The sequence below is a fragment of the Marmota monax genome, unplaced genomic scaffold (assembly GCF_021218885.2).
Source record: "Marmota monax isolate L192 unplaced genomic scaffold, Marmota_monax_Labrador192_F-V1.1 WCK01_AAM20220418_F8-fsc00133, whole genome shotgun sequence".
In the NCBI taxonomy this organism is placed as follows: Eukaryota; Metazoa; Chordata; class Mammalia; order Rodentia; family Sciuridae; genus Marmota; species Marmota monax.
The window spans coordinates 726,863-739,119 of record NW_026694821.1 but is presented as its reverse complement, the minus strand read 5'-3'; the positions used below and the strand labels follow the sequence as shown (position 1 = coordinate 739,119).

Below are 12,257 nucleotides of genomic sequence, written 5' to 3'. Positions count from 1 at the left end.
CTCTAATCTGACTTGGAAATTAAGACTTATATGCAAATATCACCTCTGACATTTCTTTCTTAAGTCTTCCCCTTAACGCCTGCAACCTGTTTAATTGGCTGAACAATATTAACTGTTCATTAAACATGTAAAGAGTAAATCAAGAAATGGAATCTTACATAGAATACGATAGTGAACTAGCAAAACCAATTAGAAGAAATCCTGAAAGCATTGTTAATCTTAACATCTAGATAATAAAAATCTGGATGGTAAGAAATCCAGTCACATTTTAGTGCCAAGACTAACATAATAACCTAAACTTTTGAAAGCACATTTTCTATTTGGAATGCAGTACACATCAATAAAGGTAGGGCCTTCATCTGTCTCTGGGTGCTTGGTTTTCACATATACCTATGCTGCCATAGTGGTATCAGTGACACCTGCTTACGAGCAGAAAATAGACAAAAAGAAAATGGACAAAGATTCCAGGTAAGGTTAGAGGAAATTATTATTGTAGTTGTCTGAAATCAAGACTCTTGAGTTTCCAAATCAGAAATTCATACAAGTCTTTAAGATTTGTCCCAATCTGTTGGTTCTTTGTTTTCTTTAGAAACATTTTGTTGGTCATCCTTAGTATATTTTTATACGACTGATCATTGTTAACTCTGTCAGAGTTGAAAAGTGATTCAGGGAGAAGCAAGTTCCAGGAAGAGGGAACTGTTCCTATTCAAAACTTTTTTTATATGTAGTCTGTGAGCCTGAATATATACTGAAGATATATACTCTTTGAGTATCTCCTTAAGTGTGTGACCTGGTGCCCATACACGAGGCTGTCCTTAAAGGGTCACAACTGGAGTTCATGCAAAGCTTTCTCTCTATAAACAGCTGCCACCCAGATGTGTTAACTGCAATCTTGATCCATACTAAGGTTAAAACCTGAGACGTCATCTAACAGGTAACATTTTGTCTTCTCCACAGAATGTGAATGGCATAAAGTACCACGCTAAGAATGGTCACAGAACACAGATTCGTGTCCGCAAACCATTCAAATGTCGGTGTGGAAAGAGTTACAAGACCGCTCAGGGCCTGCGGCACCATACAATCAATTTCCACCCCCCGGTGTCGGCTGAGATTATCAGGAAGATGCAGCAATAACATGCTGGTCATAACTGTGCCAAGAAATCCTCACCAGCAGTTGCTGATTTTGAAAACAGCCACCTTTTTTCAGGGGAAGCATTCAGCAACCCTTTAAAGAAAAAGAATTAAATGCATGCTTTAAATTTTTCTGTAATTTTGGAATGACGTATCTTTGTAGAGTTAATGATTTTGTACATTTGCACATGTAATCATCATACCCATTTTCATTACTTTGATATAAGGTGCTAAACAAAAAAAGCTCTAGGTTCTTCAGCACATTTCCCCCAAAACAAAATAAAATTGAGGGCATGTTGCATATGTTTAGTTGTATTGCAGTAATATCAATTGGGGGGGGGGGGAGGAGGGGCTGGCACTGAGATGTTTTTTCAAGATTGTAATGTGATTGAAGTTTTTCAACACATCAACTCACGTTCAAAACCAAAATAATACCTTCATTATCACACTGGTTACCATGCCTTACATAATGGAGTTAGTATTTGTGAGTAGAAAGACTTTAGGTAATGGAATTATAAATAAGAATGTTTAATATGCTAAAAATATTTTCATATTTAAATAACATGCATAAAAGGTGTGCTTTCTGTGTTTTATATTTCGCAAATCCTTTTGCTCTTTAAAAAGCTGAAAATCTTGCCATCTGACTTATCATTTTAGTGTTATAAATGGCATTTTTGTACAAAATATTCAGTTCACTCATTAACACATTCGTGGAGTGCCTGCTGGGTGCAAGGGATTCAAATACCAATTGTTAACTTGCGGACCAAGATACCAGTTTAGTAAAATACTTTCCCCCTGAAATCTGTTAAGAAACAAGTGCAAATTTTGTGCATATGAAATTCAGTTATAGCTTCACCTTCCAATGAAGTTTTAAAGCACTTTGTAGTTCTCTATTGCCAACAGTTTAATGTTTATGTGTTGCCAATTCTTGCAACCACTGCCCTAAGAAACCTGTGGGTTGCAAATCAGAATTAAAACTCTAAGCAAGTTTCAAAGAGAAACATTTTTGTTAAGACCCTTATTGCCTCCTTTCCATGTTGTGTTTTGAGACTTATTTTAAAGGCACTTTTCCCATCATATTGTAGATGTGTGCATTATCATTGGAAATGTCTGTTTAGCTTTATAAACATTTTGCCGAAATATGAAAATGAGCCTTATTGATAATTAAGTGCTTCTTGCAGCAGGTGGTCAAAGAAAAGTGTGACTAATATGACCCATTAGAGTGACCCACATCTGGACCATTACTGAAGTTTTTCTCACCGACAGTACCATCATGCCTTGAGTGTTCTTTTCTCCCAAGTGCTATTCCTTAAACCCAAGAGTTTACCAGTTGCCTAATTATGCAATAAAAATTGCTTCAAGACAGCTAACTACCCACATACAAACTGGTGAAAAGCAAATTCAAATTCCTCATAAAATAACTTTCTTCCCATTCTTTCCATTTGATGAAAAGTCTTACACATGGCTGGGAAGCAGGGGTCCCTCCTCAATTTTTCAGACATTTTGAAAGATAATTCTGTTAAACAGATGGGTAAGGTTCTTTATTCACAAGTTGTGAATCTCTCATAATGAGGGATTTAAAAATATTTATAAAGATACTGCCCACTAAAAATTTCCTCGGATCTCGAAGAGTGGTCTTGGTCCTGAATACAGTGTTATCCTATGTTAAGAAGGTGATCCAGATATGAGAATCAACTAGTTGGTGCATAAAGCAGCCCTACTTGGCTATTTCATATCTACCTACAGTTGACCAAAAAAAAAAAAAAAAAATGTAGGCCAGCAATTATTTAGCTTTGCTCCTTCTAGTGCAAGAAACTGCAGGCTGGATCAGTAGTTCAACAGCTAAACAGTCATAAAAATAGTCATTGTGCATGTTAAATTTCTTTCAATGATAAAACAAATTCCAATTTCTATTTACTTATTGTGACAGTATTACTAAACAGGTAAGGATGGGAATATTTTGTTATACCCTGTATAGTGAATGTATTGTACCGTGTCTGTGAAAACTGTGCTTTAAATTATATTTTCGTATGTTTTGCTGGGGACAGAGCACATTGTTTGAAGGTGACAGAGGTTTTAGAACTGAAGGCAACTTAATCAAAATTCCTGTCAAGAAAAGCTGCTTATAAATGTAAATGAAATCACATTAAAATAAACTGCCTCTGACCCAAAACAAAGATGGCTCTTTTTTTTTCCCCATAATAAAGGATGAAAATAAAGTATTAAGCTTACCATGGGAACTATATAATCAGTGCCTTGTTCTATTGTATCTATTATTTTATAGTCTTCTGTGGGTGCATAGTTTATTCTCTCAAATTTTTGCTGTGACTGCATTACTTTTCTAAGCCTGGGTCCAAAACACTAGTTAAAAGTAAAGGCTAATAAGATAGTATCATTTCATTAATAACAGCACTGTAACATTCAAAAGGTACTACTTTCAGATTAACATAAACCATAACTGCTAGCTACAACAAAAAATGCTCAGTGTTAAATATGTTTTACCTGCATATATTCTGCTTGTTTTGTGACTTACCAGGAAGCTGAAACATGAAGTCTTCAATGCTGCTGCCTCTCAGGACTGTCATGTTTTAAACATTTGAATGCCTAATATACTGCCCTAGATTCAAAAATCTTTTCAGAGGATTCCTGCAATACAGATTCTCTTACAAATACAAGCAACATGATATGCATGCAGTTCACATACACCACCCCAGAAGTCAATAGTAGATTAACAGTTTGCTCAGAGTAAGCCTCAACATTTGGATAACTACCAAAACAGTAAATGTTAAATTCTTAACATTGACAGAAAGAAATACAGTTCCTAAGTTTTTTAAAGGCCAAAAAAATGTGCCCAAAATGCTAGGTTAGTGAAAAACTACTGCAAATAAATTTGACGAAGAAATTACAGACCTTGAAAAATGTGTGTTCTTTAATGTTAATGGGGACTGCACAGCAGACACAACTAAAGAAACACATTACTTTCATTTGGGTTTATGCATTTACATTTTTAATCACTGAAAATGTTATTTCAAATTTATATTCTCATCAGGAAAATGTGAAAAAGATACTGACATATTCCGATTTTTATGCCACAAACACTGTTATGAGGTCATTTAATATGAAAACAAATTGTACTGACTTGTTCCCTTTCCCCATTAGTTATAAATACAAATTCAACGCAGTTTAAAAATAGTCATTTGGTTATTCTAAATTTTGTCATAAAATTAGCAAAATATGCCTTCTATTAATTCCTAAAGCCAACATTTCATATATAAAAAGGGTATTTGCAAGCATGTGATCTCATTCTACCTGAACTTTCATTTCTAAAGAAAATTTTAGAACTATTATTTCACAAGCTAAATTATGGACTTTTCTATATATATTCAAAGAATTAACTTCGCAAAACTGTTATGATCAATGTTTTTTATTACATAATATTTAGTAATCATGCTCAATCAACAAGATCAACAGAAACTTGTAAATATTCTAAGTAATCTAGCACACTATTACATATATATTTTTTCAGTGCAGTAACATTAAAATAATTCCTGTATCCTTTTTTCATACAATTTTGCAAATGAGAATAAATAAAGATATAAACACACAAGAACTTCTTTTCTTAAAGCAAGTAAGATTAATAGTTAGGTTAAAATTATATTTATTGATAAGCCAAAGACTGACTCTGACCCTAGCAACACCAAACTCAAAGTAGCTCTTTGTCAGAAAAGTATGGTAGAGGATGTGTGAAAGTGGTGCCTTGTGGTCTTCTTAGTGGTCTATTTGAAGTGACTTTTTTTAAATTGCTAAACTGTATTAAATCATAATAAAAAGTACCTAGTCAAAGTTTAGAACATGCTGATCAAAATGGGTCTGAACATGCCTTTCAAACCCCTGCTGGTCATAGTCAGGAGGGAACTGCTCGCTGCACATTGGGCACACCTTCCAGTGGCTTTCAACATGTTCTTCAAATTTGCTCTGATCATAGTTGGGAGGAAACATTAGTTCACAAAGAGGACACTTCTTGTGAACATCAAAGCTTAAAGAAAGGAAAATGAAGAATTACAGATTTTCTAATAAATTTATAACAGCAGTAATGGTCAGTATATGACAATATTACATTTATCAAATTAGCTGACATTCCTATTGAACAATGTATCTTGAAAGCCTTTAGTTACTCCAGAAGCCTTTTTCCTGCTTCTCAATGCTGACTATAGATAATTGTGTATCTATTCATAAGACCTTTAAATTTAATCTATAATTAGATAAACAAAACCTTTTTCATTAAAAACCACTAGCACTGTGTGAAATGAGGCTTAGTGCCAAAAATTCCTTTGGAGGTGGTGGTACTGGGAATTGAACTCAGGGATACTCAACCACTGAGCCACACCCTTAGCCCTATTCTGTATTTTATTTAGAGACAGTTGCTTAGTGCTTGCTGTAGCTGAGGCTGGCTTTGAACACGCAATCCTCCTGTCTCAGCCTCCTGAGCCACTGGGATTACATGCATGTGCCACCCACCCAGCAAATTCCTCCACTTTTAACTAATAGGAAATGTCTATTGTAAAACTATAAGGGCAAATACAATTCAACAGTGCCCATTTGGTTTAACAGTCAAGTTAATATGACATTGTTTCTCAAAGGATTGCACATATCAGAATCATCCAGAGGGCAGTGAATTGCTAGGCCATACACCTGATTCTGTAGGCCACACACTGGGAACTTACTTTCATTTCTAACAAATTCCCAGGACTAACAACACTTTGAGAATCACTAGTCTTAATCCATGTAATTCTACAAAAGAAAAGAAAAAACTTACCTGGAATCAAAGCAAAAGCCTGTTCCATGCCCACGTAAATGCTGACTTGGTGGATCAGAAACAGTGGGCACATTTTCATCTTCCTAAGCAGAAAGAAAATAATTTTAAAACATTTTTGAGAAATGTAAAACCAACTATCAATTCCTTAATTTGAATAAGCAAATTGACAGAACAAAGGAAGAAAATTATACCTTAATTATCATTTAATTAGACTTTCATATAAATAAATATGTTTGACAGTGAACTTAACAGAATATTTCACTATGTACTAACAGTCTGAACTTCTTAAAAAAGAGGACTCCCCATACCCAACAGGGCATATATTCCAGGATCTGTGGTGGATGCATGAAACTGAGGATACTACCCAACTGCGAATAATTGTTATATATACATACCATACCTATGATAATTTCTAGATGAGGTATGGTAAAAGGTTAACAATAATAAAGTAACATAAAACAGTGTACTCTAACAAAAGCTATGTGAATGTGGTCTCTTTCTCTCAAAACATCTTATTGAACATTCTCACCTTTTCATTTAAAGGAAGCAATTCAGTTTCCCTTTAGCATATTCCAATTGTCAGCATCAATTTCTCTATTGCTTTAGTTCCCTTATTAGGTAAAACAGGATTACTTGAACACACACACTGTGATACTGTGAGACAGTTGATCTAAAAACTGGGATAGCTACTAGGTGACTAAGAGGCAGGTAACTAATACAGGGTAGATAACATTTGTACGAAAGGATGATTCAGGTTGTGTGTGAGATTAAGACTATAGGTAACTAAAAACCATGCTACTTAGAACAACACACAATTTTAAAAGTATGAATTAATTCCAGAATTTTCCATTTAATATATCCAGACCACAGCTGACTGCACATAACTGAAACCAGTGATAAGGGTATACTACTATACAAGAACAATATTTAGTGAAATGGAGACATATCATATGTAACTGTGTGAATGAAGGTAAAACCAAAACCTTTCAAATCTATTAATTGTAATTAATTTTACTGATTTTTTAATCATTCCACAGCCTGAGTGATCATTTTCATAAGACTGCATTCATGTTTCAATTTACTCACACGTACTAATTGTTAAATTGCAAGGAAACTTTTCTGATGTGTAGATACATCCATGCACAATATACAGAAATCATAAATATAGGAAAACCAATAAAATGTCTGAGTTTTTATGTGTATATTCTTGGGCACACACACTGGTAAATCCAACTAGAAAATACATGTTAAAGCAAAACATTGCACCAAACCACACACCTCAAAATGCTGTAGAACAAAATTCAAAATTCAATTTTTGATTAATAGATAGTCAAGGGAACTTAATTCTGAGTTTTAAATAATAAAAAAAAAAAACACACTGATTTAGATTCCTGTGCTTATATCCCAGAAGTAAATTTGAGCTATGTACATGTTACACCCACACAGAAGCTCAATTAACACCCAGAACAGGAACTGAAATTGCCTATTTGCTTTTGTTCCTTTCAATAGCAATTAACCACTCTTGTGTCATGACTTAACAGCACAAAACCAAGTGTAGGCACCAATGAACATCCTTTATAGTGCTGGGTAGTCATGTTTGCCCCACAGAGGCTATTAATGTACTATTTAAGTTATCATGGGGAAGAGGTACGAAAAAAGTATAGGTGACATGAAAATGCAATGTTAATGAATAACCAGTATTTGGGGGAGGGGTGCTTGTCTATCATTCTGACAACTTTCCCTTCTTGAAATATAAAGGTGTGGGCAAGAAGCTTCCCTGCTACCCATGTACATGAGAAAGTGCTTTTTATTTCCATCCAGAGAATATACTGGGCAAAAGGAAAATAGGACAGACAACCTATCTAGGCTTAAAGGGTGGGGTGATATAGCTGTAATGAAGTATTTACTTAGCATGCTCAAGGGACTAAGTTCAATCCCCAGCACCATTAAACAAAACAAACAAAAAATTAAGACTATAGGTAACTAAAAACCAGGCAGCTTAAATTTATATGTACAAAGAAGGAAGATGATATAGTAGATCTGATAGTAAGGATAGTATGTATAACATAATAAATTTTGATTCTGTTCCAGGTTATTCTAGCTTTCAGATTTAGGCTTTCCAGCAACAACAGTTGAAATTCTGAACCTGCTTAAATAACTAACATAATGAACCAAAATTTCTTGTTCATCAATCAAAAAGAAAAATAATTTGCTGGGTGCAGTGGCGCATGCCTGTAATCCCAATGGCTTAGGAGCTGAGGCAATGAAAAATTTAAAATCCTATAACCTGCTCTCTCCATTTTAAAACAGATAACAGCTTTCATCAATTTTGTGCTTTCATGAATAAGCCTAGAGTATAGTGTACTGCAGGCTAAGATGCCACACACATTCTATCAGATACATTATTACCCCTGCTCATTAAATACCTGGTGGAGGGAAGGAGAGCAAAAGCAATTTACACTTTCTAAATATGGCAATGATAACCCTATTATTCTGGTTATGTTTTATCACCTATTTTCTAATCCAAGGGAAGTGGCATTGGAGGTGTTATAATGAGAAATGGCAATTTCTTGTGAAATTCAACAACAAAAGAATCACCTGATAGCTCAGAATCAGAAAATATGCATTAAGTCTTTGAAGAGCCAATTCATACAATGAAATCTCTCATGACATTGATATTCAAAATGATCAATCAACAAAAACTTTATAAGATACTACACCATACCAAGTGGGGTTCATCCCAGGGATGCATGGTTGGTTCAACGTACAGAAATCAATAAACATAATTCATCATATCAATAGACAAAGAAAAGAATCATATGATCATCTCAACAGATGCAGAAAAAGCATGTGATAAAATACAGCACCCCTTCATGTTCAAAATACTAAAACAACTAGGGATAGTAGGAACATACCTCAACATTCTAAGAGCTCTGTATGCTAAACCCAAGGCCAACATCATTCTAAATGGAGAAAAATTGAAAGCATTCCCTCTAAAACCTGGAACAAGACAAGGATGCCCTCTTTCACCACTTCTATTCAACACTGTCCTTGAAACTGCAGCCAGAGTAGAGGGATATGAATAGGAAAAGAACTCAAATTATCACTGTTTGCCAATGACTTGATTCTATAGTTAGAAGATCAAAAGAATTCCACACCAGAAAACTTCTAGAACTAATAAATGAATTCAGGAAAGTAGCAGGATATAAAAAAATTAACATCCTTAAACCAAACATGTTCCTACACATCAGCGATGAATCTACTAAAAGAGAAATTAGGAAAACTACCCCATTGACAACAGCTTAAAAAAAAAATTTATTTGAGAATCAATCAACCAAATAAAGTAAAAGACCTCTACAATAAAAACTACAGAACACTAAAGAAATTGAAGACGACCTTACAATATGAAAAGACCTCCCAATGCTCCTGGATAGGTAGAATTAATATTGTCAAAATGGCCATACTACCAAAGGATAGGTAGAATTAATATTGTTAAAATGGCCATACTACCAAAAAAGTTATATAGATTTAATGCAATTCCTATTAGAATCCCAATGACATTCTTCATAGAATTAGAAAAAGCAATCGTGAAATTCATTTGGAAAAATTAAAGACCGATCCATAATAGCTGAAGCAATCCTTATCGAGAAGAGTGAAACGGGAGGCATCACAATACTAGACCTTAAACTATACTACAGAGCCATAGTAACAAAATGGTATGGTACTGGCACCAAAACAGACAAGTAGACCAATGTACAGAAGACACAGAGACAAACTCACACAAACGCAGTTGATCTCACACTAGACAAAGGTGCTAAAAATATTCACCGGAGAAAAGACAACCTATTCAACAAATGGATGCTGGGAAAATTGGAAATCTACATGTAACAAAATGAAATTAACCCCTCTCTCACCTTGCCCGAAACTCAACTCAAAATGAATCAAAGACTTAGGCACTAGAACACAGACCCTGCGCCTGCCTAATAGAAGAAAAAGTAGCCTAGGATCTGACTTCCTTAGCAAGACTCCCAAAGTCCAAGAAGTAAAATCAAGAATCAATAAATGGGATGGATTCAAGCTAAAAAGCTTCTTCTCAGCAAAGGAATCAATAACAAAGAGAGAGCCTACAGAATGAGAGAAAATTTTATCACACGCACCTCAGATACAGCATTAATCTCCAAGATAGACAAAGAACTCAAAAAACTTAACAGCAAACAAAACAAATAACCCAATCAGTAAATGGACTATGGAACTGAACAGACACTTCACAGAAGAAGAAATACAATCTGTGAACAAATATATGAAAAAAGGTTCAACACCTCTAGCATTTACAGAAATGCAAACTAAAACTACACTGAAATTTCATCTCACTCCAGTCAGAATGGGAATTATCAAGAATACAAGTAACAATATATATTGGCAAGGATGTGAGGAGAAATCTACTCTCATACATTGTTGGTGGGACTGCAAATTGGTGCAACCAATATGGAAAGCAGTATAGAGATTCCTCAGAAAACTTGGAATGGAACTATCATTTGAACCAATTATCCCAATCCTTGATTTATACCCAAAGGTCTTAAAATCAGCATACTGCAGTGATGCAGCCACATCTACGTTTGTAGCAGCTCAACTCACAATAGCTAAACTATGGATCCAATCTAGGTGTCATTCAACAGATGAATTGATGAAGAAAATGTGGTATTACACTCATACACTGCTGGTGGAACTGCAAATTGGTGCAACCAATATGGAAAGCAGTATGGAGATTTCTTGGAAAATTGGGAATGGAACCACCATTTGACCCAGCTATCCCTCTCCTTGATCAATACCCAAAGGACTTAAAAACAGCATACTACAGGGACACAGCCAATCAATGTTTATAGCAGCACAATTCACAATAGCTAAACTGTGGAACCAACCTAAATGCCCTTCAATAGATGAATGGATAAAAAAAAATGTGGCATATATATACAATGGAATATTACTCAGCAATAAAAGAGAATAAAATCATGGCATTTGCAGGTAAATGGATGGAGTTAGAGAAAATAATGCTAAGTGAAGTTAGCCAATCCCAAATAATCAAATGCTGAATGTTTTCTTTGATATAAGGAGGCTGATTCATAATGGGATAGGGAGAGGGAGCATGGGAGGAATAGACAAACTGTAGAGAGGGGAGAGGGGTTTGAGGGGAAGAGAGGGGGCATGGGGTTAGAAATGATGCTGGAACATGATGATCATTATTATCCAAAGTACATGTATGAAGACACGAATTGGTGTGACTATACTTTGTATACAACGAGAGATATGAAAAATTGGGCTCTATATGTATAATAAGAATTGTAATGCATTCTGCTGTCATATATAAATTTAAAAAAAACAGTAAAATAAAATGAAAAAGATGTAAAAAAAAAAAAAAAAGAAAAGAAAATGTGGTATATATACACAATGGAATACTACTCAGCCTTTAAGAAGAATGAAATTATGATATTTGCCAGTAAATGAATGGAACTGGAGAATATCATGCTAAGCAAAATAAGCTGATCCCCAAAAACCAAAGGTCAAATGTTTTCTCTGATATTTGGATGCTAATTCATTATAAGGGAGGGCAAGGCTAGGGAAAAACAGAGGTACTTTGGATCAGACAGAGGGGAGGAGTGTGGGGGCTGGAAGGAATGAATCAGACCATCATTACCCTATGTACATACATGAGTACACGACTGGTGTGATTCTATAGCATGTACAACCAGAAGAATGAGAAATTATACTGTTTATGTGTTATGTGTCAAAACGAATTTTACTGTCATGTATAACAAATTAGAATAAAAGAACTAAAAATAAATGATTAATTAAATCTTGGCCCAAGAATAGACATATCTTATTCTACTCATCAAGCTTTGTTAATTCATTTCCCAAACCACATAGATTAAAAATAGCAAATCAGATTGGGAAGTAAGGCTATTAAAGCAGGTCCTCTATTAGCAACAAAAAAAAAAAAAACAGCTTCAGTGAAAAGAGAAAAGAAGAACAACTCTAAGCATCCAATGGTATTTCAACATCGGATCACATAGCTTTACTATACATCTTTAAAGATCATGACATTGTTTAATGTTAATTTTAAAAATCAAGATTATAATATTCTTTGAGAGAACACAAAATTACACAGCAAGTACTCTATTTTGCAAAGATTTCCACCAAAAGTCAGCACTGAAAGTTACAAATTTGAAAGGATTAATATCAGATTTATCTGTAGCTAGTAAAATAATCTTGTAATTTTTAAAATAATCTGTTAAAATACTCTTATAAGCAAATT

The 12,257-nt window shown here is 34.5% G+C and overlaps 2 protein-coding genes across 5 annotated transcripts in view; one reads left to right on the top strand and one right to left on the bottom strand.

The window, feature by feature from the left end:
• The window catches only part of Jazf1 (JAZF zinc finger 1), a 328,417-nt gene extending 325,109 nt beyond the window's left edge, over positions 1–3,308 (top strand). For both annotated transcript variants that reach the window (XM_046426002.2, XM_058573141.1), the window contains exon 5: positions 958–3,308. In XM_046426002.2, coding sequence (XP_046281958.1) covers positions 958–1,134 — 177 coding nt within the window. In that variant the 3' untranslated portion in view covers positions 1,135–3,308. The remainder of the gene's footprint in view (positions 1–957) is intronic.
• A 1,231-nt stretch (positions 3,309–4,539) lies between these two features.
• Tax1bp1 (Tax1 binding protein 1) overlaps positions 4,540–12,257 on the bottom strand; it is a 69,567-nt gene continuing 61,849 nt past the window's right edge. For all 3 annotated transcript variants that reach the window (XM_046425999.2, XM_046426001.2, XM_058573139.1), the window contains 2 exons: positions 5,948–6,030; positions 4,540–5,167 (listed from right to left, as the gene is read on the bottom strand). In XM_046425999.2, coding sequence (XP_046281955.1) covers positions 4,966–5,167; positions 5,948–6,030 — 285 coding nt within the window. In that variant the 3' untranslated portion in view covers positions 4,540–4,965. The remainder of the gene's footprint in view (positions 5,168–5,947; positions 6,031–12,257) is intronic.